Below are 24,993 nucleotides of genomic sequence, written 5' to 3'. Positions count from 1 at the left end.
AGCATCTGTATTGCTAAGTTACCAGATGCAAAGTTACCTGGAGTTATAGAAAGTTTATGTGAGCCAGAAATACACATTTTTTGTGTTAAACTGAGTTCTGAGAATGCACACCTACTCTGACTAAGTATTCAAAGTTTCAGGTCAAATGTGATTTCTGCAGAGACCTTCTGTAATCCTCCTGGTCTGCAGCGACTTCTCTCTCCACTGTCTTTCTCCCAACCTTTATATATTTTCTGTAGCAGTTTTTTTCTTTAATATTTTCATTATTTGTTTATATATGTATATGTTGAACAAACAAGACTTTTATCTGCTGTTAACTATGCTTTTAAGTGTCCAGAGTAATTTTCAAAACTGTCAATAAGCATTTCATTTTTTGACTTTTTGTTTTAATTATCAAAAAGTACAAACAGAACAAAATACTGCCTTACAAAACTCTGTTAAATTTTCTGTTGCTCTTTGGAAAAGACGGTCTTGTATCAGTCAGTACCTGAGCAGTTGGCTCTTCTAGATGAATCCATTCTGCATGATTTCTTTCATCTGGACATGAGATCATCTTTGGCAAAGTCAAAATCAGTGATGCCATCTCTGTCAATGTAGAATTAAGAATCCATATTTTAATTTTAAACTTGTCCAAAGTAACCTTCAGAAATGTTTGCAGTAGTTTTACATGTCTTCAGCTTTTACCTCACTGAGAAACAGATAAGGTTCTGTTGCTTTCAAATCTAGGCTACTTGAATAATTCCTCCAGATCACAAGGTTCCCCCAGTTGTCACCTTCCATTGTCCCAGTGGATGATCTAGAGGGATCCCTGGTATTTTTTTGCATGCTCACTTGCTCAGTTGTGTCCAGCTGTTTGCAACCCCATGGACTGTAGCCCACCAAGTTCCTCTGTCCATGAGATTTCCCAGGCAGGAATACTGGAGTGGGTAGCCATTCCCTTCTGGGGGGATCTTCACAACCCAGGGATTGAATCAGAGTCTCCTGCATTGCAGGTGGATTCTTTACCATCTGAGCCACCAGGGAAACCGATGTTTTTTCAGTAGCACAGAAATGCTTGCTACATAGAAACAAAAGACTAACCTCATATATCTGTTCCTAGAAAAGTGTCTGGAGCACAGTAAGAGCTCAGTAAAAGTTTTTTCACTGAGTGAGTGATCACAGCCAAATGTAGTCACCAAGTAAATCAAGAACTTCTGTCAAATTGTTCTAAGACTAGGCATTTATTTATTTATTTAGATGGAGAGAGGGAAGGGAAGGAATGAAGACTGCCTAGAATCTAAATCTAAATTCTTCAAGATTCACCCTTTGGAACACCAAGTAAAGAAGAATTTCAGCATCTGCTTCTGTTCCTTAGGAAATTCTTTGAGAAGACAGTAACAGTTGACTGAGAATTGTTTTCTTTTTTAAAAAATATTTAGTTGTTTTAATTTTTTGGCTGTGTCAGGTCTTATTTGTGGTTCATGAGCTCAGTTGGTCTATCCAATGATATGAAGCTTAACTTATTTGATAAGCAGCCTTGTAGGGTGCTGGAAGATACAGCATTTATATTAAGAAATGTTCCATCCTTTTGATATTAAACCTACTTTCCATGAGGGCTTGTAGTGATTGACATGTACAGACAGTTTTTGGATGTTCTTTCTGTTTTCTTGGCTTCAAACTTCAGTTGGGAAGAATTGTGCCATCTAAGAAATATGGTTTTTGTTTCAATGATGTTTAATTAATAATGCATAACCATGAATATATGAGGATAAGAAAGATCTGTCATACTCTCTTTCCTTTGACGTTGCCTAAATTAACCTAAACAAAGCCAGCTCAGACTTAAAATGCCCATACTCACAAAAGTTGAATGTCTTTTTCTGTAATTCCTGTCAGTAGAAAGCTGACTCTTTGCCACCCCATGGACTATAGCCTGCCAGTTTCCTCTGTCCATGGAATTCTCCAGGCAAGAATACTGGAGTGGGTAGCCAGCTGTTCCCTTCTCCAGGGGATCTTCCCAACCCAGGGACTGAACCTAGGTCTCCTGCATTGCAGGTGGATTCTTTACCATCTGAACGACCAGGGAAGCCCTTTAAGACCTTATTGTATGCAAATGATGGTGATGCTACCAGCCACATAGTTTGTGCCTCTCTCTTCTTGATAATATTGAAAATTTTTAGGGTTCCATGAGATATATTTCACATGGAAGTTCAGTTCACTTTAGTCACTCAGTCGTGTCTGACTCTTTGCAACCCCATGAATCGCAGCACGCCAGGCCTCCCTGTCCATCACCAACTCCCGGAGTTCACTCAGATTCACGTCCATCGAGTCAGTGATGCCATCCAGCCATATCATCCTCTGTCGTCCCCTTCTCCTCCTGCCCCCAATCCCTCCCAGATCAAAGTATTTTCCAATGAGTCAACTCTTCGCATGAGGTGGCCAAAGTACTGGAGTTTCAGCTTTAGCATCATTCCTTCCAAAGAAATCCCAGGGCTGATCTCCTTCAGAATGGACTGGTTGGATCTCCTTGCAGTCCAAGGGACTCTCAAGAGTCTTCTCCAACACCACACTTCAAAAGCATCAATTCTTCAGCACTCAGCTTCTTCACAGTCCAACTGTCACATCCATACATGACCACAGGAAAAACCATAGCCTTGACTAGATGGACCTTTGTTGGCAAAGTAATGTCTCTGCTTTTTAATATGCTATCTAGGTTGGTCATAACTTTTCTTCCAAGGAATAAGCGTCTTTTAATTTCATGGCTGCAGTCACCATCTGCAGTGATTTTGGAGCCCCCAAAAATAAAGTCTGACACTGTTTCCACTGTTTCCCCATCTATTTCCCATGGCAGTTATAATGTCATACAATCGGTATGAATAGATGATACCTTTAGAGTCAAGATAATTCACTACAGAGTAGTGACATTGCACATACAACTGCATAAAACCCAAAGCTTGGAAACACTGAGCTAGACGAAGGGAAGAAATAAAAGGAAACTGTAGAAACATATGTTTGAACTTCAAACCCATTCTGCACTTCAGAAGTTCTTATTTAGCAAATAGGGATGTGTAGGGAATTTTAAAGTTGTCTTGCTTGCTTTTATAATTTACTCCATTCTGTTTTATTTTTAAGCATGAATATATATTGATAGATTTGTTTGTTAAAAGAATTTAAGAAAACATGGAGTTACATTTTGATTCTAAAAGAGAGACAATTAGTTTCTAAAGACGGTAGTAAGTTAAATTATTGAATCTACTGAAATTGGGGAAAAAATTAATAAAAGTGTCATCTTTTAGTGCTCGATTCGTAGATTCATGAATTTTTCTAGTGCTCATCTATTTACCCATTATAGGTCTATATAGTCTGTAGGTTAAAAAATCTCTGGACCAGAGGATCTATAGGTCCCTTTTAAGTCTAAACTCTGTGATGACTGTCTTTTATTCATATCAGTGATATGTTCCATGTTATTCAGATGACAACAAAGACCTTCAATTGCAGGCATTATTTAATCTTTATCTTGACATTTTATTTTGCTTTAAGGGCTTCCCTGTTAACTCAGACACTAAAGAATCTGCCTGCCATGCAGAAGACCCAGGTTCACACCCTGGGTCAGGAAGATCTCCTGGAGAAGGGAATGGCAACCCACTCCAGTATTCTTGCCTGGAGAATTCCATGGACAGACCATGGAGTTGCAGAATCGGACACGACTGAGCAACTAACACTTTGACATTTTATATAAGAGTTTTAGTTTTAATTTGAGTTTCAGTTACTTTGAATTATATATATAATTTTAGGAATATTCACACATACACTTTCACACATACATTGACATGAGTACGTTTTATACTGATATAATCTCTTGGCATTTTAGAGGAAGTATTGAACTTTGTATTTTGGAAAATTTAGAAAAATTTTCCATTTCTCCTCTCTTCCTCTCTCTGGTAGTAGGCTTGATGACAGTAAAGGTCGGTTTTGTTTCTGACATATTACTGCTCAAACAACAAACCTGCATACCTGAACAATCTACCTTGAATGTCTGCTGTGGCCATTTGACAGTTAAGGACATTTTACTTTAAAATAATGAAGAAAAACTGAGTAAACTTGTAGCTTGCAGATTTGGTTATAAAAATGATATAATTATCATGCTTTCCTAATTCTTTGATGCACTATCCTTCCACTGAAAAAAAATGATCTTTTGCTTATTATACTTTATGTTGTGCCTGTGTTAATAATAGAAATACTTTTTCATGAAATGTTGCTTTATGTATAATTCAAGCTCCTTGTTCATTTTAGTATGTAAGCTCAAAAATAATGACTAAAGAACTTTGATTGATCCTCTTATACCTTTCCAAATCTAAATAATTTCTATTAAAATGTGAATGCATTGTGATGACTTTATGGCAGTTTTCCTTATAATATTTACAGCACGGTAATAAAGTGAATGAAGAGAGGTAAGAAGCCTAGTGGTGATTTGTTGGGTCCACAGAATTGACCCATTGTAAAAAAATGAATATCCACTTACTTTTGAGCATAAGGCATACATTGTAGAATATCAGAAACAGTATGATCGTGTTAGTTGCTCAGTCGTGTTTGACTCTTTACAAACCCATGGACTGTAGCCCACCAAGCTCCTCTGTCTGTGGAGTTTTCCAGGCAAGGATACTGGAGTGGATTGCAATTCCCTTCTCCAAGGGATCTTCCCAACCAGGAATCAGACCCAGGTTTTCCCATATTGCAGGCAGATTCTTGACTGAGCCACCAGAAAGCGGAATATCAGAGGACATATACTTTTAAAAGCTTCTTCAAAATTCACTTCAGTCACTCAGTCATGTCTGACTCTGCAACCCCATGAACTGCAGCACGCCAAGCCTCCCTGTCCATCACCAACTCCTGGAGTTGACCCAAACTCATGTCCATTGAGTCAGTGATGCCATCCAACCGTCTCATCCTCTGTCATTCCCTTCTCCTCCTGCCTTCCATCTTTCGCAGCATCAGTGTCTTTTCAAATGATTAAAATCAGTTTAATCAAAACTTGCCTTCAGTCACATTCAGATGATACAGATTTTTATACTTTAAGTCACTCATTCATTGTCTATTCATCAAATACTATTGACTGCAAACTAAGTGCTGAGCAAAATAAAAAACAAATAAATTTTTGCCTTAACGATTTCAGGAAAGCATGAAGGTTTGAGGAGATATTGCCACACTAATATCATAAGTAACTTGTAGGTAAGATGATAACTTCACACCTGGGATGGAGTGGAAGGGTATTTGGAGGTATGGAGGGAGGCTAGATGGAACCTAAACATAGGAGGCAGGCAATAGGAAGACAGCTGGAAGCGAGTTGGTTACTGTTTTGATTTTTTATTTTTTTTTAGTGTGTGTGTTTTTAAAGATTATTATCCTAAATCCATTAGAGTTTTAGCTTTAGGGGTGATTGGAAAAATCATTAATATGAACTTCGGGGACTGATATGATATTTGTAGTAGTATTAGTGTGTGGAAGCATTTCATATATACATTTGATAGAATCAATCTGTTCTCAGTTGCCATCTTTAAGCATGGATTTTCATATTATTTTTAATTTCATGGTTTGTTTTGCAAGAGATTTTGAATAATAAAACAACGATCATACATAACAAACGTGATAGTGAGAACATCCATAATTTTAAAATGTCCTTCACCACAGCGTTTACAGCAACACGATTATAATCTATCGCATTATAATCAGTGTGTTCTTTTGGCCTTTTCTTTCTGCTGAATAATTGGCAGCTGCAGATTAGTTATAAAATAGATCATCTGTTATATGGTTTCTTATCTATATACAAAATGTCAAACTTCACTTTATATAAAAATCACAACCAACAAATAATTTTTGAAAGTTCTTACGGAAGTACCCTATGATTTCCTCCCAATTTTTAGGTTGAGTTTTTATCATTCTCAGTCACAAATGGCAGGAAGAGGTTCCAAATTAAATTCATTTTTACCACAATCATGACATTTTCCAACTGTCTCATAAATTTGCAACATTTGTTAAAAGGGAGACTAATAGAGCAAAATGTGTCACTAGTGCCGAAGAAAACGGGCTTGTGGTAATTAGAGTGCCATCTTTAAAGACAAAGTTAGGGCTTGAAATTTTAACATAATAATTGTACCAATGAACTGTTACTGAGTTCTCGCAATGTGCCAGATTCTGTGTCGAGCAGTGCAAATGCATTAAGTATTAGCAAAACTTGTAATAGTATTCCTCTTCCCATTTAATAGAGAATACGCCTTAGAAAGGTCTATGTAATTTGATGATGGTGCAGTAGTTAATGGGTGGAGAAACTGGGAATCGAAACAAGTTCTCTAAGGGCTAGTTGTAGGTGTAGACACTATTAATAGCCCAATTTTGGTATAAGAAAATGTGAGGCTTATAGAGGTCTAAATAATTCGGAGAGGTATAAATAGTAACTTAAACAGCTACTAAGTGGAAAACCAGGTATTCAAACACAGATTCTTCTAACTCTAGAGTCTAACTAAATACCTGTCAATATCATCATTAAATTTCCAGGAAATTTGAGTTGTAAGCATAACATTTGAATTGTTTATGTCTCTTTTGTTTTGACACAGAAGGAGCAAAATTCAAGAAGTAATGCATATAGATGTTAACTGGCAAAAGAAAGGACAGTTGTTAAGGACACGGCCGAGAGCCAGGAATTTAGTGGCATGACAAATCTCACTTTGTTCCATGTTATTATTTTAGGGTCATCCTATCAAAGCAAGAGTGTTTTAGGATAAAATTTTTTACTCCCCCTAAGTGTCCCCAGTCAGAACCATTTCATTAGGTTCCCCAAAGTCAGAAACTTGGTACACTAGCCAAAGTCCTCGAACTAGTCCTCTATTATGTGACCCAGAGTGAATTAATTTGGCTAATTTCCTGTTTGTACCCTTTGCTGTACACTGCCTTGTGCTCTCATTATTTTTATTTCACCGTATCTTGTTTTACAAACCTCAGTGTTATGGTCCTGGGCAAGAACAGTGTCTTTCCTCTTTGCAAAGAGTACTGTAGTAACATTCAGTTCTTAAAAACTGATGAAAACTCAATGCTCAGAAGACAAACTGGAATCTTTTAAAATACCTTTTTTTTTTGTCCTACTGATAAACTTTTTTAAATGAATAAAACTATCAATCACTGATTTTTCTTTATTATGAGTGTAGGAGGTGGTCACAATAATACATTTTTTTTCAGAGAAATCTAGTCTTTGTTAAAGATAGTGAATTTAGAATAATCATAGATTTACATTACAATCTGTGGGACTGCGTTCTCATTAATTGTATTTTGTCGAGCTATAACTTTTAGGTGTAGCAAAAAGGCAAGGTGAAGAAGCAATTTTTTTTTCTTTTAAGAATCAGTTATAGGAGATGCCATTTATAAGCTAAGGGAAACTAGTAAAAATGAAGAAACTTTAATACAAATGTTAGAAAATTGCATTAATCCAAACTAGAATTTATAGTTTTCTCAAGGGAATTATTATATTAACTGTAACAGAGGCAGTTTGTGTGTTCCTGTGTGTGTATCTGTGTGTGCATTTATGTTTTACCAGAGGAAAAAGAACGTGGTGTCTTCTACACTTAGCATCCATTGGTATTTGGAGTAACATTATGTTTGCATTTTGCATAGACACAGTATTCAGATCAATTGGCCACTCCTATCGAAAGAGACACAAATAAGATTCTCTTGGCCAGCAGCTGTATTTTTAATAGTGCAAGTCTGAGTTTATATTAAAGTGAATCATTTGGGTGATTTAGATCACATTTGCTTTTTACTCTGAATATGTTTTTAATATGTCTTCATTATGTATCTTCTTCTAAAAATACATACAATTTAAGACCTTGAACTCTAGCTAGGTAATAGTTGCATTATTTCCGTCCCGTATTCGCAAGTGGATGTTCTCTCTTCAGTAGTAAAAGCAAGCCCTTAAATTATGTTTGAGATGCTCATTACATGAACACTGTCACTGCGGTGTCACAAGTGTTAAAATAAAAATGTTAAATAATAAAGTGCCATCAGGTGTTGGCTTTTGTTCCTTCATCAGGAGAAAGAGAACTTTATGAATGATGCATCACAGTGCCCTGTACATTTACATTCAAAGACCAGTTGTTAGTTTTAAGTTACTGCCAGTGAATCTTTAGAAATCACTGTGAATAATGAAGCCATTCATTGTGTTCAAGGATTTTGTCTTTCTTCAGTGATAGGATTTTCTTCTCATTTGAAAGAGTGTTTAATTACATTGCTCATCTACTTTTAATATTTAATAATAATTTTATTAGCTGTGTCAAATGAGGAGGGCAAGATTTGCAATATCTAGTACTGGTCATCAATTTTTTCTTATCATGACTTAATGAATATTATAATTACAAGGGGAGGCAGAAATATAAATTAGCTGGGTACTTGGTTGGGACTTGCTGGTTTATTGGTTTTTGTTTGAGCAAAGCCGAGAAGAGATGCAAAGAGAAGAAATGAATATCTGAGAGTGTTTTAGAAGCCCTGGCACACCTTTTTGCAACCTACTAATCATTTTCATTTAAATAATAAACACCATGGCTCTGAATAAAGTTAAAAACCATTGACAATAAAAATTCCTGCTGTTGCTATAGCAATTGACAGGGAGATCTTGATGACTTACAAGACTGGGTCTTGGCGGGTGTCTGTTCCTTTAATCTCTATTAATGCATTTTGACAACTTTTTATTCTCTTTTCTCAATCATTTGTACTGCTGTTTGCTTTCAGCTAAGACACAGGCATGAGTTATTTTGAGTGGAAAGACTTGGCACACCTGTCATCATAATAGCAGTTTTTACTTAAGTAGTACCTCTCAGCTGAAGTTTTCAAAGTGCTTTTCACTCGGCCTATGAGGTGGTAGTCAGGAGGCATCATACATTTCAAGCCTATAAGGAAATATAACCCAGGCATTGAGGAAAAAATCATTTTCATTTTTAGTGATCTAGATATGAATACGTATATTATAACCTCTAAATTTTAGATGCCATTTTTTTCCAAACAGGACTAGATATTGTTGAATTTAACGTGTCCTAAAACCTGTCTTAAAACGAGTGCTTTTTAACCCCCTCCAGCAACTGCTTCGAGAACGACAGCAGATGGCCAGCCGTCCCTTTGCGTCTGTTGATGTAGCCCTGGAAGTGGGAGCTGAACACACAGACTTTCTGCGAGGGTCATTAGAGGTAGGAACAGTGATGGCGAAAGGGGGCCGCTGTGATTTGCATATGTATATTACTTCTCTAATCTACATCTGCTTGTGAAGCCAAACAGAGTCTGATTATCTAGAGTTGACAAGATTCAGCTACATATGTTATGCCATTTTCAAGGCACATAGTTTTAATAGTATGACATGAGCTGTAACAAAAGCCACTGGAGAATCTATTAGTCTAGGCAAGAGTGACAGACTGCTCACCTGGCACCCTTTCCCTGACAGATAGGAACTGAAGGAATTTAAGATACAGGTACGATGAAAGAAACAAAGGATCTATATTTAGTCCTGGGAGTGCCTAACACCCCTCAGTTAACAGGTCACATCTGTTTTATTAACAAAGTTGACTATAAAAGGTGGGTGGAAATGAGTTGCATTTTAATTACATAGTTTCACTTTTTGAATGTTGAAGGTTGTAGAATATAGTGAATATTTTAATTTTATGGCTGTATTAGTACAGTATCATATTACAAATGGGGAAATGGATTATGGTGAAAAAGAAACGATTATGTGCAAGTAAATGTGGTATTCAGATCTTGAAACAGTACATGACATGGTTTCTGAAAATAATGGGGGTTCCCAAAGAACAAAAATCCACAGATTGTGATTAACAACTCATGACAGCATTCTGAGGCATGGTAATTTTATTCTATGCTTAATTTCCAGATTTTTTTTGTGTTATACATGGAAAGATGTTTAAACAGGAAGTTTTAAAAACACCTTACAGTTGAAATATTTTATTCACCTTTTAAAAAGTGCACTTATGTGACTGATTCATGTTGCTATATTTCGACTTTGCTTTTCTTTGAGGAAAGCAAGGTATATGAAAATAGATTCCTCCTAATACCTAGGCACAAACATAATTGATTTTGTCCATAAAATTTTTGGTTATTCTGAAAAAAATAAAACTAAATCAGACCTAATGATGCTATACAAAGGACCAGTTTTTAGAGACATTTCTCTAAGTAAACTTTTTTTTTTTAGCTTTTGTATCCTTGATTTTTTTACTACTCTAGATCTCAGGCTGTCACAGAAGCTTAGAACATTAGATAATATGTGGGTGTATCTTCTATTGCTTAGGGAGCAGTGCTCTAATTTCTAACCTTGCAGTAAGTGCTCTAATTTCATTCTGGCCCTTAATTTCAAATAACTGTAGTATAGAACTTGTAACAAATTGAAAACTATATCGGAATCTAACTTCCTTTTTCTCCTCATCTGTTTAAAGCATTCTTGAATGCTGTTAAAACCCAACCCACAAGAGAAAAACAAATGTAAATGACATATATGTAAGTTGAGATAAAACACTCATAAACTTAAGGAACAGATGTAATAAATATACATAGTAAATATTTTGTAGAGTTTAAAAACTTCTACCTCTACTTTCTTTTTGCTCATATTTACTTGGTAGTCCTTTTATTTGCTTATTTCCGACTTCTCTGTATCCTTTTGTTATTACTAGTTGTATGAATGACTGGTGTGTCTCTGTTTCTTTTGTATCACTTGTTTTCTAAAATTTAAATTCAGAGTGTCATGGAAGAATAAAACCTACCTGCTGCTGCTGCTGCTAAGTCACTTCAGTCGTGTCCAACTCTGTGTAACCCCATAGACAGCAGCCCACCAGGCTCCCCTGTCCCTGGGATTCTCCTGGCAAAAACATTGGAGTGGGTTGCCATTTCCTTCTCCAATGCATGAAAGTGAAAAGTCAAGTCGCTCAGTTGTGTCTGACTCTCAGCGACCCCATGGACTGCAGCCTACTAGGCTCCTCCTTCCATGGGATTTTCCAGGCAAAAGTACTGGAGTAGGTTGCCATTGCCTTCTCCAAAACCTACCTACCTACTCCCATTTAGAAAGATTTCTGGAGATCTGGTTCTACTTACCAATGTGTAGTTTTGTTGGGTTTTTGTAAACAGCTTTGTTAAAATATAGTTCATATGCCATACAATTTACCCATTTAAACGGTGAAATTTAGGGGTTTTAGTACATCCAGAATTGTGTAACCATCACCAAAAATCGGTTTTAGAACGTCTTCATCTTCCCTTAAGGAAACTCCCTTCTCACCCCCTCTCTTTTTCCCAAAGCCTCATTCTCAACTGTAGACAAGCCCTAATCTACTTTTTGTCCTTATGTAAGTTTCCTCTAGTATATTTTCATTCTATTTCATACAAGTGGAGTCATACAATATGTGGTCTTTCATGACTAGCTTCTATTATTTAGCCTTAATGTTTTCAAGTTTCATCCCACATTGTGGATGAGTATTTAATTTCCTTCTATTGTCAAGTAATATTTGATATTATTGATATAAGAGGGGGGACTCAGGTGATAAAGAATATGCCTGCCAATGAAGAGACATGGGTTCAATCCCTGGGTCAGGAAGATGCCCTGGAGTGGGAAATGGCAACCCACTCCAGTATTCTTGCCTGGAAAATTCCAGGGACAAAAGATCCTGGCTTGCTACAGTCCATGGGGTCACAAAGAGCTGGACACGACTAAGCAACTGAGCATGCACACACACATTATTGATATAGCACAATTTGTTTTTGCACTCGTGAGTTGATGAACATCTAGGCTGTTTCTGCTTTTTTAATATTTTGAAAAATGCTACTGTGAATATTTGTCTACAAATTTTGTTTCCTTTTTGTTGGAATATATAAATAAGAATTGAATTTTGGGGTAATGTGGTAAGTTTTTTCTTACTTGTTGAAAAGACTTTCTATCTCCACTGAATGATCTTGGGACTCCTATTTCAAATCAGTTGACCAAGTGTGAGAATTTGTTTTCATAATCTCAGTAAGGTGAAGTCGCTCAGTTGTGTCCGACTCTTTGCGACCCCACGGACTGTAGCCTACCAGGCTCTTACATCCATGGGATTTTCGAGGCAAGAGTACTGGAGTGGGTTGCCATTTCCTTCTCCAATACCATTCCATTAATCTATAGATCTATCATATGACAGTACAGCGCTATTTTGATTACTATAGTTTTGTAGTAAGTTTTAGAATTAGAAAATATGAGTCCTCCAGCTGTATTTGTTTTGAACGTTGTTTGGCTTTTCTGTGTCCTTTGAATTTTGACAGGAGTTTTAGGATCAGTTTGTCAATTTCTGCAAAGAATCTCACTAATACTTTAATAGGGATTGTATAAAATCTGTAAATCAACTTGGGAGAATTTACAGTATCTTAACATGTACTTTATTAAGGTAGTAGCTTTGTTAATTGAGTACCTTTATCCATGCTCCAAATAAATTTAGGATTCTAAATTCAATATCAGATTTTCTTCATCTTGATAAACAAGTATGATTTCTGATATTTAAAATTCCCTATATCCATATATTTCTGATCTCAAGTAAATTGACAATTTAAATTTTTTTAAAAATTTAAAGTTGAAAATACTGTCCTTCGGTAATTTTTATAGCTTAAGTTGTTTTCTTATATGAATTTAATATCAGAAATAAATAATGACTACTAACTGCTAATTTATTTAATATTCTTTGGAGAATAATAGAAGTAAAAGCATAAGGTTTAAAATCATATTTTGTTTTTTCCTTTGCATTTTGTAATTACTGCCAAGTGGAAGTTATCTCTCTGCTGTATATACACATACATGTGTGTACATATACATCTGTATGTTGTATGTGAGATTTCCTTTCCATTGTCACAGTGCTCTAGATCCACTTCAAATCTCTTTTTATATACATAACCTAGTATGATGTGGCATTGATTTGCCTACACAGCAAAATATGAAGCTTAGGCCTATTCTGAGATAACATTGAGGACTTTATTTAAACCTAGAAAATAAAAGTAATTTTAAAATTTCTTTGCTGGGTTTTTCTTAAAATTCAGAGATGAAATTCAACCCAAAGCCGGCTATTACTATTTTGTACATATTCATTGAGTCTTCATAATGTGGTAATTTAAGGAATAGATTTCTTTCAGTTTAAATTGGACTCTCTGAGTTCCACATCTATATTGTCAGGGGGAGAATATAGGTATAATATAGAATTACTTATGCTTGATGCATCCATAGTAATGCTTCTGTACACCAAAATGTCCTATTCTGTGAAGTAGACATGTTCCTAAAAGTGTGTGTGAGTTGATTATGTTTGTTAATGGATGAAGAGTATTCAGTCTTCATAGGAACTGTGTGTAGTAAACCCTAGGTGTAAAAACTCTTTGTGAGTGAAAAAAAGATTATGTTGTGAATAATCACCCCCTAAATTATCTGTAAGCAAGTTTGAGTCATTACATTTTTCTAAATTATAGTGAAAAATTAAGGACTTATTAAAATTTAATAAATACACTTAGAATATAAATTTATAAACTCAATTTGTTAGTTGATTTTAAATTTATTGTAAAACAAAGTAGGGTTATTTTTGTGATGACCTTGTGACCCATATAGTATATATTTATCAATTTTCTTCCACTGAGTAATAGCATGTTAATTTAGAGTAATTGCTTAACAGATGTTTCTGGCATGCTGCATATACACCAAGCACTCTTCTTAGCACTTTAGAAGCATCAAGGAACACAACAAAGAATGCTGTCCTTGTGGAGTTCGTATTCTAACAGGAAGAATGCTGCTGCTGCTGCTGCTGCTAAGTTGCTTGAGTCGTGTCCGACTCTGTGCGATCCCATAGATGGCAGCCCACCAGGCTCTCCCGTCCTTGGGATTCTCCAATACTCCATCCCACTGGAGTGGGATGCCATTCCCTTCTCCAATGCATGAAAGTGAAAAGTGAAAGTGAAGTCCTAGATTATTTAATATGTTAGGAGGTGGTAAGTGCAATGGAACAGGAAAAAAGTAAAACAGGATAAGGTTTGGAGAGTGCTTTGTGGAGTTGGGGGAGAGCATGCATATTGAATCGGGTGTGGTCAGGGTGACCTCATTGAGAAGGTGAGAGTTGAGCAAGGCTTGAAAGAGGTAAAGGAATTAACCTTTTAAGAATTAACCTTTTAATTAATTAATTAATTAAGAATTCCTCTTAAGAGGAATTAACCTCTTATGATTCTCAAGGGAAAGTGTTCCTAGCAAAGAAAATGGCTAGAGCAGAAGTGCTAAGGTGGTGGGCATGTCGGATAAGTTCATGAAATAGCAGGCTTTGGGCAGGGGCAGGTACAGGACGAGGCAGAAGATATAGGGTCTTGTAGACCTTTTGTAAAAACTTTGACATTCAATCCTAAGCGAAGAGGAGAGAGTCAGTTGCAGGATTGACTGACATAATCTGTTTCTAAAAGATTATTCTGCCTTTGGGGATGAGAATAGTTTGATGTGGGATATAATTAGATGGTTTCCTGACAAGCAGACATCAAGACAAGGAATTGATTCATTTGAAGAATATGCTGGGAGGGAAATGAGGAAGGGAATGGAGGGCAGCTAATACCCCTATGGTAAACTAGGGCTTGATTTCCATAGAGACACTCTGAGAGTCAGGGTAAAATGCAAGTCACACTATGGACATCAGGGCAACAGAGCTGAGTGTTTATTCCTCAACTCCCTCCAATCACTGATCTGAGGGCCACTTCCCAGAAGTCCCAGAAAGCCCCCAGGCAAAGAAATGAAGGCTTTGGGTTTGGAAATTAGCAGAAAACTGACATGGTAACTGAGAGGTTGGAAATCAACCCAAAGTTTCTGCTATGAGGGGCAAGTATAGAGGGAGAGAAGCTTGTTACAAAGCTTCTGTGGGAATCCATGCAAGAGGTAATGGTGGTGAGAGGCGGATTTTAGCAGTGAAGTGTCTGATTCTGGACTTTGTTTTTAAGTCATGATGTGTTCTCATTTTGAAAGTCTTTCTAGAGACTTTGTGTTTGTAAGATCCAAACAGAAAAGAAGACAGGATTTTTTCTCCTTAACTGGCACTGTAATGGATCAAGAGCTTCTTATGCTGTTATACGTACTCACTAAGAGAAACAGTCGCAGTCTCTCAGAATACCCTCTCAAACAACAAAATCCGTGCCTTTCCTCTATAATGACAGAAACCGCGAGAAACTGAGGTAAAAGAACCGAGAGGCCATTAAGTGACTTAGGTTGACTAGGCTTCCTAGGTCTGGTGTCACATGAAAAGTATACAGTTTGGTCACAAACAAGTTAATTGATAGCCCTTTAGTTGGATGTTAAAAACGTACTTTCCTTGTTCATGTTTTTTTGTGGGGAAAATAGTGGTAGGAAGGAAGGAGTTGGCAGTTTTGTAAACTTAGATAAGTCCTCCAATCTCACTGATAGTTTTTGCTGGGATATTATTCTTTGTTTCTATTTTTATTTCAAATTATTTTAGCCAATTATTTTTTGCTTCCTACCTCTAATACTGAAAAACTAGAAACCATTTTAATGGCCAAAAGTAAAGCATTTGTTACTTAATTTATTATATTTTACAAAATGGTGTATAAATTCTGATCTATTTTTTGATAAACATTGAAAAAAATCTGGTATAATAAATTCTTAATAATAAATGTTGTATAGGTGGGTGGCATATATGGGTTATTCATGTTGCAAGTCAGTGTTGTCCTTTCTATTATGGTATGCATGGCTGTTTTTAACAAGGAAAAAATAAAAGCAACAACAAAGCAAAAATATAAAATATTAAGTTTTTCCCTCAAGTTTTAGACCCCTGTATTGACTGCGTATTGGAGCTTGAAATTTTGCCAGTTATTCAAAATAAACATTTTCAACCATCATTTCTGTGTTAGGGAACAGAAACTCTTATACATATTATACATATTCTGGACTGCCCTGTTAACGTTTTTACCCATCATGATTAATTTATCCACATTTCAATATTTGAAAATGTAGATGACCATTGGGTTTTATTCTACAAGGTTAGTACTTAGGTGTTCACCAAGCATTACACTCAAGAGTGCTTTCCAAACAATACAGGTAACGATTATATGTCAAGGTAAGTAACTTAAACCTGAGCTTCCTAGGTCATGTTCAGTTCAGTTCAGTTCAGTCGCTCAGTCATGTCCGACTCTTTGCAACCCCATGAATCGCAGCACGCCAGGCCTCCCTGTCCATCACCGACTCCTGGAGTTCACTCAGACTCACGTCCACCAAGTCAGTGATGCCATCCAGCCATCTCATCCTCTGTCGTCCCCTTCTCCTCCTGCCCCCAATCCCTCCCAGCATCAGAGTCTTTTCCAATGAGTCAACTCTTCACATGAGGTGGCCAAAGTACTAGAGCTTCAGCTTTAGCATCCTTCCTGCCAAAGAAATCCCAGGGCTAATCTCCTTCAGAATGGACTGGTTGGATCTCCTTGCAGTCCAAGGGACTCTCAAGAGTCTTCTCCAACACCACAGTTCAAAAGCATCAATTCTTCGGCGCTCAGCCTTCTTCACAGTCCAACTCTCACACCCATACATGACCACAGGAAAAACCATAGCCTTGACTAGACGGACCTTAGTCGGCAAAGTAATGTCTCTGCTTTTGAATATGCCATCTAGGTTGGTCATAACTTTTCTTCCAAGGAAAACAAGTGAAATGTTTAAATTGAGTTTAAGATGCTGTTTTTAAGAACTTATTTACATACACTATGTCAATCTCATTTGAGCGTTATGTCAGTCTTACAAAATACAAAGCAGATTTTGTTTGTTCTGTTGACTATTGAAGGAACTGAGACTCTGTGAACTTAAGATCTTTGGTCAAGATCACAGTGTAGTCACCAGCAGAGAATGGGGTGGCAAAAAGCCAGATGCAACTTAGCAACTAAACAACAACAGAGCAAGAACAGAGTTTGAATCTCAGATTGGCCCTGGAATTTCTCTTTCACAGCATTCTCAAATATGCTGATTTTAGTTCAAACTGAGAATACATTTTAGGCCCCAGCGTATCTCTGGAGTACTTTTTGTTGTAAAGCTGTTTATGAGCATAGAGTTACCTAATATTTATGTAGTATTCTTTGATTCCTGGTGCTCATGAGTAATGGAGACAGTTCAACCTATTACACTACACAAGAAAAAGGTGACAGACACATTGTTTAAAGCAAGGCCAGACACAGTGAGCGTCTCTCATGTTAAGAGCATTGCTGGCTTTGCTCCCAGAGCAGCTTGAGCCCAGTTCTCTGCTGATGGACACAGCCAGTGGCCTCTCGAGCATTTTATTCCTGCCTTGGCATCTTCATGGGCAGTAATTCCAATGGATAGCCTGAGCATTTCCTGGGTCTCTGATTTTTTTCAGATTGTTACGGCTGTCTTGCAGTACTTCATACTTTAATTATTTTATTAAAACTTATTCTTAGTGTTCTGATTATAAAAATAATAAATCCTCATTGTAGAAAAATACAGAAATAATAAAAATTAAAATATTTCACCCATATGTATCCACTGTTGAAACTTTTGTATCCTTCCAGCATTTTCCTTTTGCATATATGTATGTTTACAAAATTCAAAGTATATTCTATATGTGATTTTGCATCCTCTTTTTCTCATTATAATAAGAAAAATTTGTACTTCTGAGTTTGATTTTAAAATGTCCTGTCAGTTTTTCTGTAGTATAACAATTTATTTGACTGTTTTATTTTTAAATAGCTTGATTCTAATTTCACACTATTACAAATAGGGCTATAGTTAATGTTTGTACATAACTCTTGATCCTAATCTACAAAAAGATAAACTGCTAGGTCAAAAATTGTGACCTTTTATGCATCTTGATCGATGGACGTGAGTTTGAGTGAACTCCGGGAGTTGGTGATGGACAGGGAGGCCTGGACAGGGAGGCCTGGCGTGCTGCGATTCATGGATTCGCAAAGAGTCTGACACGACTGAGCAACTGATCTGATGCATCTTGATATATTGCTTACTTACTTTCCAGAAATGTCCTTTTTCAATCTACCTTTAACAAGGAGTGAGAATTCCTGTTTTCCTACATTTTTGTCAAAAATTATTTTAAAAGCAATTTTAAAACAATTTTGGTAATTTTGTATAAGAAATGTTAAATTCTCCAACAGACTTAGTATTAATAGTAAAATCAAATATTTTCATATTGTTTTTAACCATTTGTATTTCTCCTAGTTCATTTTATTAACTGTTATTCCCATGTCCTCTTCTGTTAAATATCATCTACTGTTAGTAATTGGATTACATAAGAAATTTTTTATTAGTTACAGAAAATTTGAAAATGTTTCTTAACTAATTCAGTATCTTTCTTCATCCTTCTATTAGAGCTTTTTTGCTTAAGTTGCTTATTAAATATTTGTAATTTTCTGTTACAAATATTTTCCTTCTGGTTGTTGCTATTAAAATATTATATCAAATAAAATTAAATATTATATTTAATATTTAATATTTATTGAATTAAATAAATATTAATATATTTAATATTTAAATATTATATTTTCTCTATTTTTCCCCTACTAATCAAACTGGTTTAGTAATACTTTCAGATGTTACTCTTGCTTTTTTTTAATCTTAAATTTTTAAATGATCTTTGCTTCTTTGATGGCCTTCTCTTGAATTAAAGGTTTTTTAAAATCATTCTTTCCTTTTCTCCTCACCTAATATGCATATTACATACTCTTTCTCCCCTTTTGGACAATACTCTTAAAATTTTAGCAGGTATAGTTTCAGTCTGAATATAATGAGCTCTTCCCTAATATAAATAGAAAGTCTTCAAACAATTTAAACCTTGTTTTCATCTTACGTATCATAATTATCTTATTTGTAGTTTTGTGAATTTTAAACATTGTTATTATCGTTGCTGTTTTACATGATCAATATTTATTTAAATTTTCCTATATAGTCACTATTTTCTTTGCTCACTGTTCTTTGCATTGAGAGCTTCCTTCTGAAATGTTTCCATCTGCCTATTATTTTTCTTTAAAATTCCTTTAGCACATGTCTTCTGATGATCAACTCTTAGCTTGCTGACCATTGCCCCCCTCTTTAGTTTCACGTAAGACCTTGGAGCATCACCATTGCTTACAATCTAAAAAATGTTTTGGAAATACACATTATCAAGCATCTAGTTACTTTGCAGTAGGAGTGCCTTACTCAAACACTTTGCTTACGTGAAAATTTTTCTGGCTTTTGGCTTCCATTGTTGCAACTGAGAAATCTTCTGACAGTATAGCTGTCATTCTTTTAGAGCTAATCTAGCTTTTCTTACCAGTGGTTTTTTAAATCCCTTTGTCTTTGGTGTTCTGCAGTTTTATGGTGATTTTCCTAAGCATACATTTATTTGTATTTATCCTCTTTGGCTTATTTTGTGCTTTCTAGATCTAAGGATTCAGACCTTTTAGAATTTCTTTCTGTTTACTTCTAAAATTTCTCAGTTATCCCTTTGAGTTTTTTCTCTCCTTCATTTTCTCTATTTTCCTAAAATACTGATTAGTTGGATATCAGATTAACTCATTCTACCCTCAGAATCTCTTAATCTCTCAGGTTAGTGCTTTCTATCTCCTCTCTCTGTGTTTCTTCAGAGCCTTGTTACAGCTCACTAATTCTTGCTCTCTACCCTAGCCACTGGATATTTTTAAACAGATTTTTTTTTTTTTCATTTTTAAAAGTTCTGTTTGGTTTTTCTTCAAATCTACTTAGCACTTTTCAAAAGTCTCTTCTTGCTTGCTAGTTTTTATTGCCTCACATTTCATTCCAAACAATTATTTTCATTTTATTTAAATATCTGAAATCATTTTATCAAATAGATCATTTATTAAATAGATATTTTAAAAGATCATTTTAATATCTGAAATCCTTGGAAATTGAAATCTATCTGTTTCTTTCTATGGGCTCTCATTTACTGTGGCTTACTTCCTTGTGAGTTTGATGACCCTTGTAAACTCTTATTTGTTTAATCTTAATCTGTGGTTTCCTGGAGGCCTAAATAAAGAATGCTTTCCTCCAGCCATTTCTTCCAGGGTCCCTGGCATGGCACAGGGATCTCAAACTCAGCTTTCTTATCTTGTAAATCACTTATATCAGCTTTTATCCTCAGGGAATCTGCTTTTATGTTTGCTTGCAGCTCCCTGCTCCCCTTTCCAGTTTTAGCTGTTTGTCTTGGAGCACTCCCTAACTGCAATGCTTATAATTTGGTTATTTTGTAGTGAGAGGACCCTGCTTAAATATTAATAGCTTTGTCTTCAGTAGGAGCTCAGTTTCCCAGAGTGCAGGTTCTCTTCTCTTTGGATTGCTGTTCTCTTGGTATTAGCTTAATTATATTCATTTTTACTACTGAGATTCCAGTATTGACTACCTCTGAGGGGATAGCTGGAGAAGGCAATGGTACCCCACTCCAGTACTCTTGCCTGGAAAATCCATGGACGGAGGAGCCTGATAGGCTGCAGTCCATAGGGTCGCTAAGAGTCGGACACGACTGAGCAACTTCGCTTTCACTCTTCACTTTCATGTATTGGAGAAGGAAATGGCAACCCACTGCAGTGTTCTTGCCTGGAGAATCCCAGGGATGGGGGAGCTTGATGGGCTGCCTTCTATGGGGTCGCACAGAGTCGGACACGACTGAAGCGAAGCAGCAGCAGCAGCAGAGGGGATAGCAGGCAATAGGGTAGGGAGGGTTCTCCCTACATGTAAACGGATTGTGTAGAAACAGTCAAGCCACCAACTTCTTACTGATCTTTTTAAACCCCCTAATGCTCAAGAACAAGAAAGACTCAGAACACATATTACGCTTTTTCTTAGCCACTTGGGGATCAGAGAGTCCTAGGAAGCTCTGTCAGGGATTATATTGATCTTCTTGGTGTTTACAGAGCTCTCTAGACCAAGTCTCTGTAATATCCCTGCCCTGGGTCTTGATGCTGATTTCTATTCACTTTCCCAGTTCAAAGAGGGTAGCATTCAGCAGGACCCAAGCCCTATTTGCACATAAATACTCATAGGCTACAGGGGCTGTTTGCCTCAAAGAAGGAGATGATTTTCAATTAGTAGTAGAGAGAAGGAAACTGCTAAGGTCACATCTTCTCACATTCGTCATAACAAATGCTTTAGAAGTCAAATGGCTTTCTTATTTTAAGAAAATTATTTAGAAAAAATAGATTTTTATATGTACATCTTTGGTCTTGAAGTAAGGAAGTAACTGGTAGTAATGTTTCTGTACTTTTCTGTACTTTTTTTTTTTTGTATTTCCTACTATTGCCCATGTCCAGTTACCGCTCTCATTTTTCAAAATAAAGATGTTTGAATATATACTCAGGTAGAGCAAAGTATACTAAATATTTTATTAACTTGATATCCCATGAGCATCAATTGCCAACAGTATAGAAAAAGGATTAATATAAAACAGTACAAAAGCGTTACAAACTGTGCTTGAAGTAACAGGTTTCCCTAGTTGCATTTAGAATTTTTGTGGTCTTTTAAAATTGTCAGACTTCACCACGACCATTTAGCAGAAAATGTTTTCCAAAAAGATTTTAGAATTTATAAGATTTGGAATTATAACAATTATAATGGATTTCATGATTGAACGAAGCATGAGTTAAGAATTAAAGATGAATGAGTCTTCAGAATTAACATGATAAGGATAGAACCCATTAACATGGGATGAATATAATACAATACTTAAATTACTGAAATCTTCTTGCCCCTAAATTAATATAATCAGAAGTCATAATATGTTTAGGCCTGAGAAAAGTCATCTGTTTATATTTTTAATACATAGCTTTATAAATGTTCTAGATTAATGATTAACTGTACTTGTAAGTAAAATACTGCTAGCATCATTCAGAATTCACTGAGTTCAAAGCTAAGGATATATATTTATATTTTTATGAACTTTCAAAATTAAAATTTTATAAATGGAAGTTTTCATTGGGCTATTAAAACATTGAGATTATCTTGCCTTAAATCACTTAAAATGAATGTAAACTATGATGGAGAATATAAAGATGAGAATAAACAACAACAAAAAGACAAGCCCAGTTTCACCTCACGGTGTTTGATATGATAAACAGAAACATTTACAAATAGAAAAGGCTTATAACCCTGATTGCCTATATCCATATTGGCTGTCATTCAGCAGAATAATACATAACTTAAGGATACTGTCATATCATGGTTGCAGTTTTGCAAATAAGAAGTGGCTATGTAAAGTATACTACAGTATCATGTATTGGGAAGTCATAAATACAGTTTAGCAATTCTTGAGGGCAGTGTCCCAGCTCTGACAAAAAAGCTTAACTTTCCAACATCCTTATCTTTCACCTACTCTCAGATAAAACAGACAGTATATTGTTGCTGCTGCTGCTGCTGCTGCTAAGTTGCTTCAGTCGTGTCCGACTCTGTGCTACCCCAGAGACGGCAGTCCACCAGGCTCCTTTGTCCCTGGGATTCTCCAGGCAAGAACACTGGAGTGGGTTGCCATTTCTTTCTCCAATGCATGAAAGGAAAAGGGAAAGTGAAGTCATTCAGTCATGTCCGACTCTTAGGGACCCCACGGACTGCAGCCTACCAGGCTCCTCTGTCCATGGGATTTTCCAGGCAAGAGTACTGGAGTGGGTTGCCGTTGCCTTCTCTGAGACAGTATATGGGACCCATACAAAAAAAATTATGGGCAGATTAAATTTGCTGCAACCAAAAACACACAGTATTCATGGGCATCTTTGAATAATGTCAAATGTTTCCAACACTTATTCCTTGTGTATATGTTAAAATAATGATATTTAATATATTAACGTAAAACCAATATTAATGTCAATTAATACAGATTACTCAGTAACTAACATAAAAAGTGAAAGTGAAGTTGCTCAGTCATGTCTGACTCTTTGCGACCCCATGGACTGTAGACTACCAGGCTTCTCTGGCAAGAATACTGGAGTGGGTTGCCATTTCCTTCTTCAGGAGATCTTCCCGACCCAGGGGTTGAACCTGGGTCTCCCACATTGTAGGCAGATGCTTTACCATCTGAGCCACCAGGGAAGTCAAGCTAGGTCTATTTTTATCTTGTTTTTCTAACATTTTAGATTGTCTTGAAGCATGTTATATATCTGATAGTGTGCAGCATTTATTTTCTGATTTTTAGTAAACAGATTACCTGCTTAAATATTTTATTAGGCTATAGTTCCCTATAGCAGATGTTATTATACTAAATTTATGCCTTTGTTTAATATACTTTTTGCTTATCTCTCATGTAAAATCACCTACTAATTTAACTTGTATTTCTTCCTTCTTTCCATTACATGCATTAGTAGATAATCTGATCAAGTTCATATCCTAAGTGGAATAACTGAAAAAATTCTGTAAAATGCTGGCAAATCAAATAAAAATCTTATAAAGTATAATCCCAGATATTGGAAGTATAGTGCTAGATATTTTATATGTAGAAATCTAAGAAACCAATAATGTTATACTTTACCTAAGCAAACATTTTCATATATTCTCATACTTGGCTTTCTTAGAAAGTAAAATAGCACCCAGCGCAAAATTTAGGGCCTTATATCTGAAAATTTACCTTAAATCTTAATATACATTTCCATTTTAATCAAAGATTACAGCTTTACACTTTCATAGCAGAGACCTTGGTTCATATTTGTACTTTATGATTTTGTTCCTATTTATTTTAGGCCTCTTTTAATTTTTGGTTCACAAAATAAGGCACTGGATTAACCATTGATGAAGTATAAAAATAAAGAAGACTATCAAATAAGTGGTTTATAAGCAATTTTTCATGGAAAAGGCATCATTATTATTTAGGACTTTCTCCAGCACATTTTAGGAAACAAAAGCAATACCTAAATTTATTTTTCCATATCTCATAATGGAAAGTCAATTGTAGAAATTCTGTAGTATAATAAATTGATTTAGTGAATATTTACTAAACTTGCTATATGCAAATCATTACAGATGGATATAGAAAAGATACTTTATCTACCTTCTAGGAATTTATACACTGATGGGAACCCATCAGTGTATAAGACATAAAAATACCATAAATATGTATCATATGTATATATGTGTACATATATATGTATATACAAAGTGGGTAATGCTAAAAGGACAAAAAAACACAAAGGAGAGGAAAAAAATTAAAACTCGGGGTATTGTTGAATGTTTCATGAAAAATTATAGTAGTTTTTCTTGGCTTTTAAAGATAGATGAAATGTCAGTAGGTAGAGGAAGGAGTAGAACTGAGATGAAGGAAGAGGAAAGGGACCTCTGAAGCTGAGAGAACAATCTGAGTAAAAGACAAGAGACAGAAAAGAGTGCTGTGTGTCTGTGAAGCAGTAAAAACGGCAGAATTAGCTGACTGAGGAGGAAATTGTGGGGTTCAAGAGAGAAGATCTTGGAACATATTATGGAAGTCAGTTTTAACAAGATGCTAAAGATCACACAGAAATGTTTTTGAGCAGAATTTTGCAATTGATATTAGAAAGTTTATCCTTGGCAGCATTCTATAGCATTAATTGTTTTGAATAGTAATTGAGATGGAGAAACAAGCTGGCAAGTTAAGCCCTTAACTAGTGTCTATCAAACTGTAAAGGAGCAAACATATTGAAATCTATGAAGAGATAGAATTTACAGAACGGAATAGCTGATTAAATATAGAAATAGTTCAGTTCAGTCACTCAGTTGTGTCTGACTTTTGCAACCCCATGAACTGCAGCACACCAGGCCTCCCTGTCCATCACCAACTCCCGGAGTTTACCCAAACTCATGTTCATTGAGTCAGTGATGCCATCCAACCATCTCATCCTCTGTTGTCCCCTTCTGCTCCTGCCCTCAATCTTTCCCAGCATCAGGGTCTTTTCAAATGAATCACCTCCTCCCATCAGGTGGCCAAAGCATTAGAGTTTAAGCTTCAACATCAGTCCTTCCAATGAACACCCATGACTGATCTC

The 24,993-nt window shown here is 35.9% G+C and overlaps 1 protein-coding gene across 1 annotated transcript in view; it reads left to right on the top strand.

Annotated features, from left to right (window-relative positions):
• Nucleotides 1-24,993, top strand: part of ATRNL1 (attractin like 1) — an 808,908-nt gene that overhangs the window by 520,034 nt on the left and 263,881 nt on the right. The window contains exon 27 of the mRNA XM_018041487.1: nucleotides 9,093-9,200. Within this exon, the coding sequence (XP_017896976.1) occupies nucleotides 9,093-9,200 (108 nt within the window). The remainder of the gene's footprint in view (nucleotides 1-9,092; nucleotides 9,201-24,993) is intronic.

Source organism: Capra hircus, chromosome 26, assembly GCF_001704415.2.
Source record: "Capra hircus breed San Clemente chromosome 26, ASM170441v1, whole genome shotgun sequence".
In the NCBI taxonomy this organism is placed as follows: Eukaryota; Metazoa; Chordata; class Mammalia; order Artiodactyla; family Bovidae; genus Capra; species Capra hircus.
Note: the sequence above shows the minus strand (reverse complement) of the source record. Positions and strands in the feature narration are given on the sequence as shown.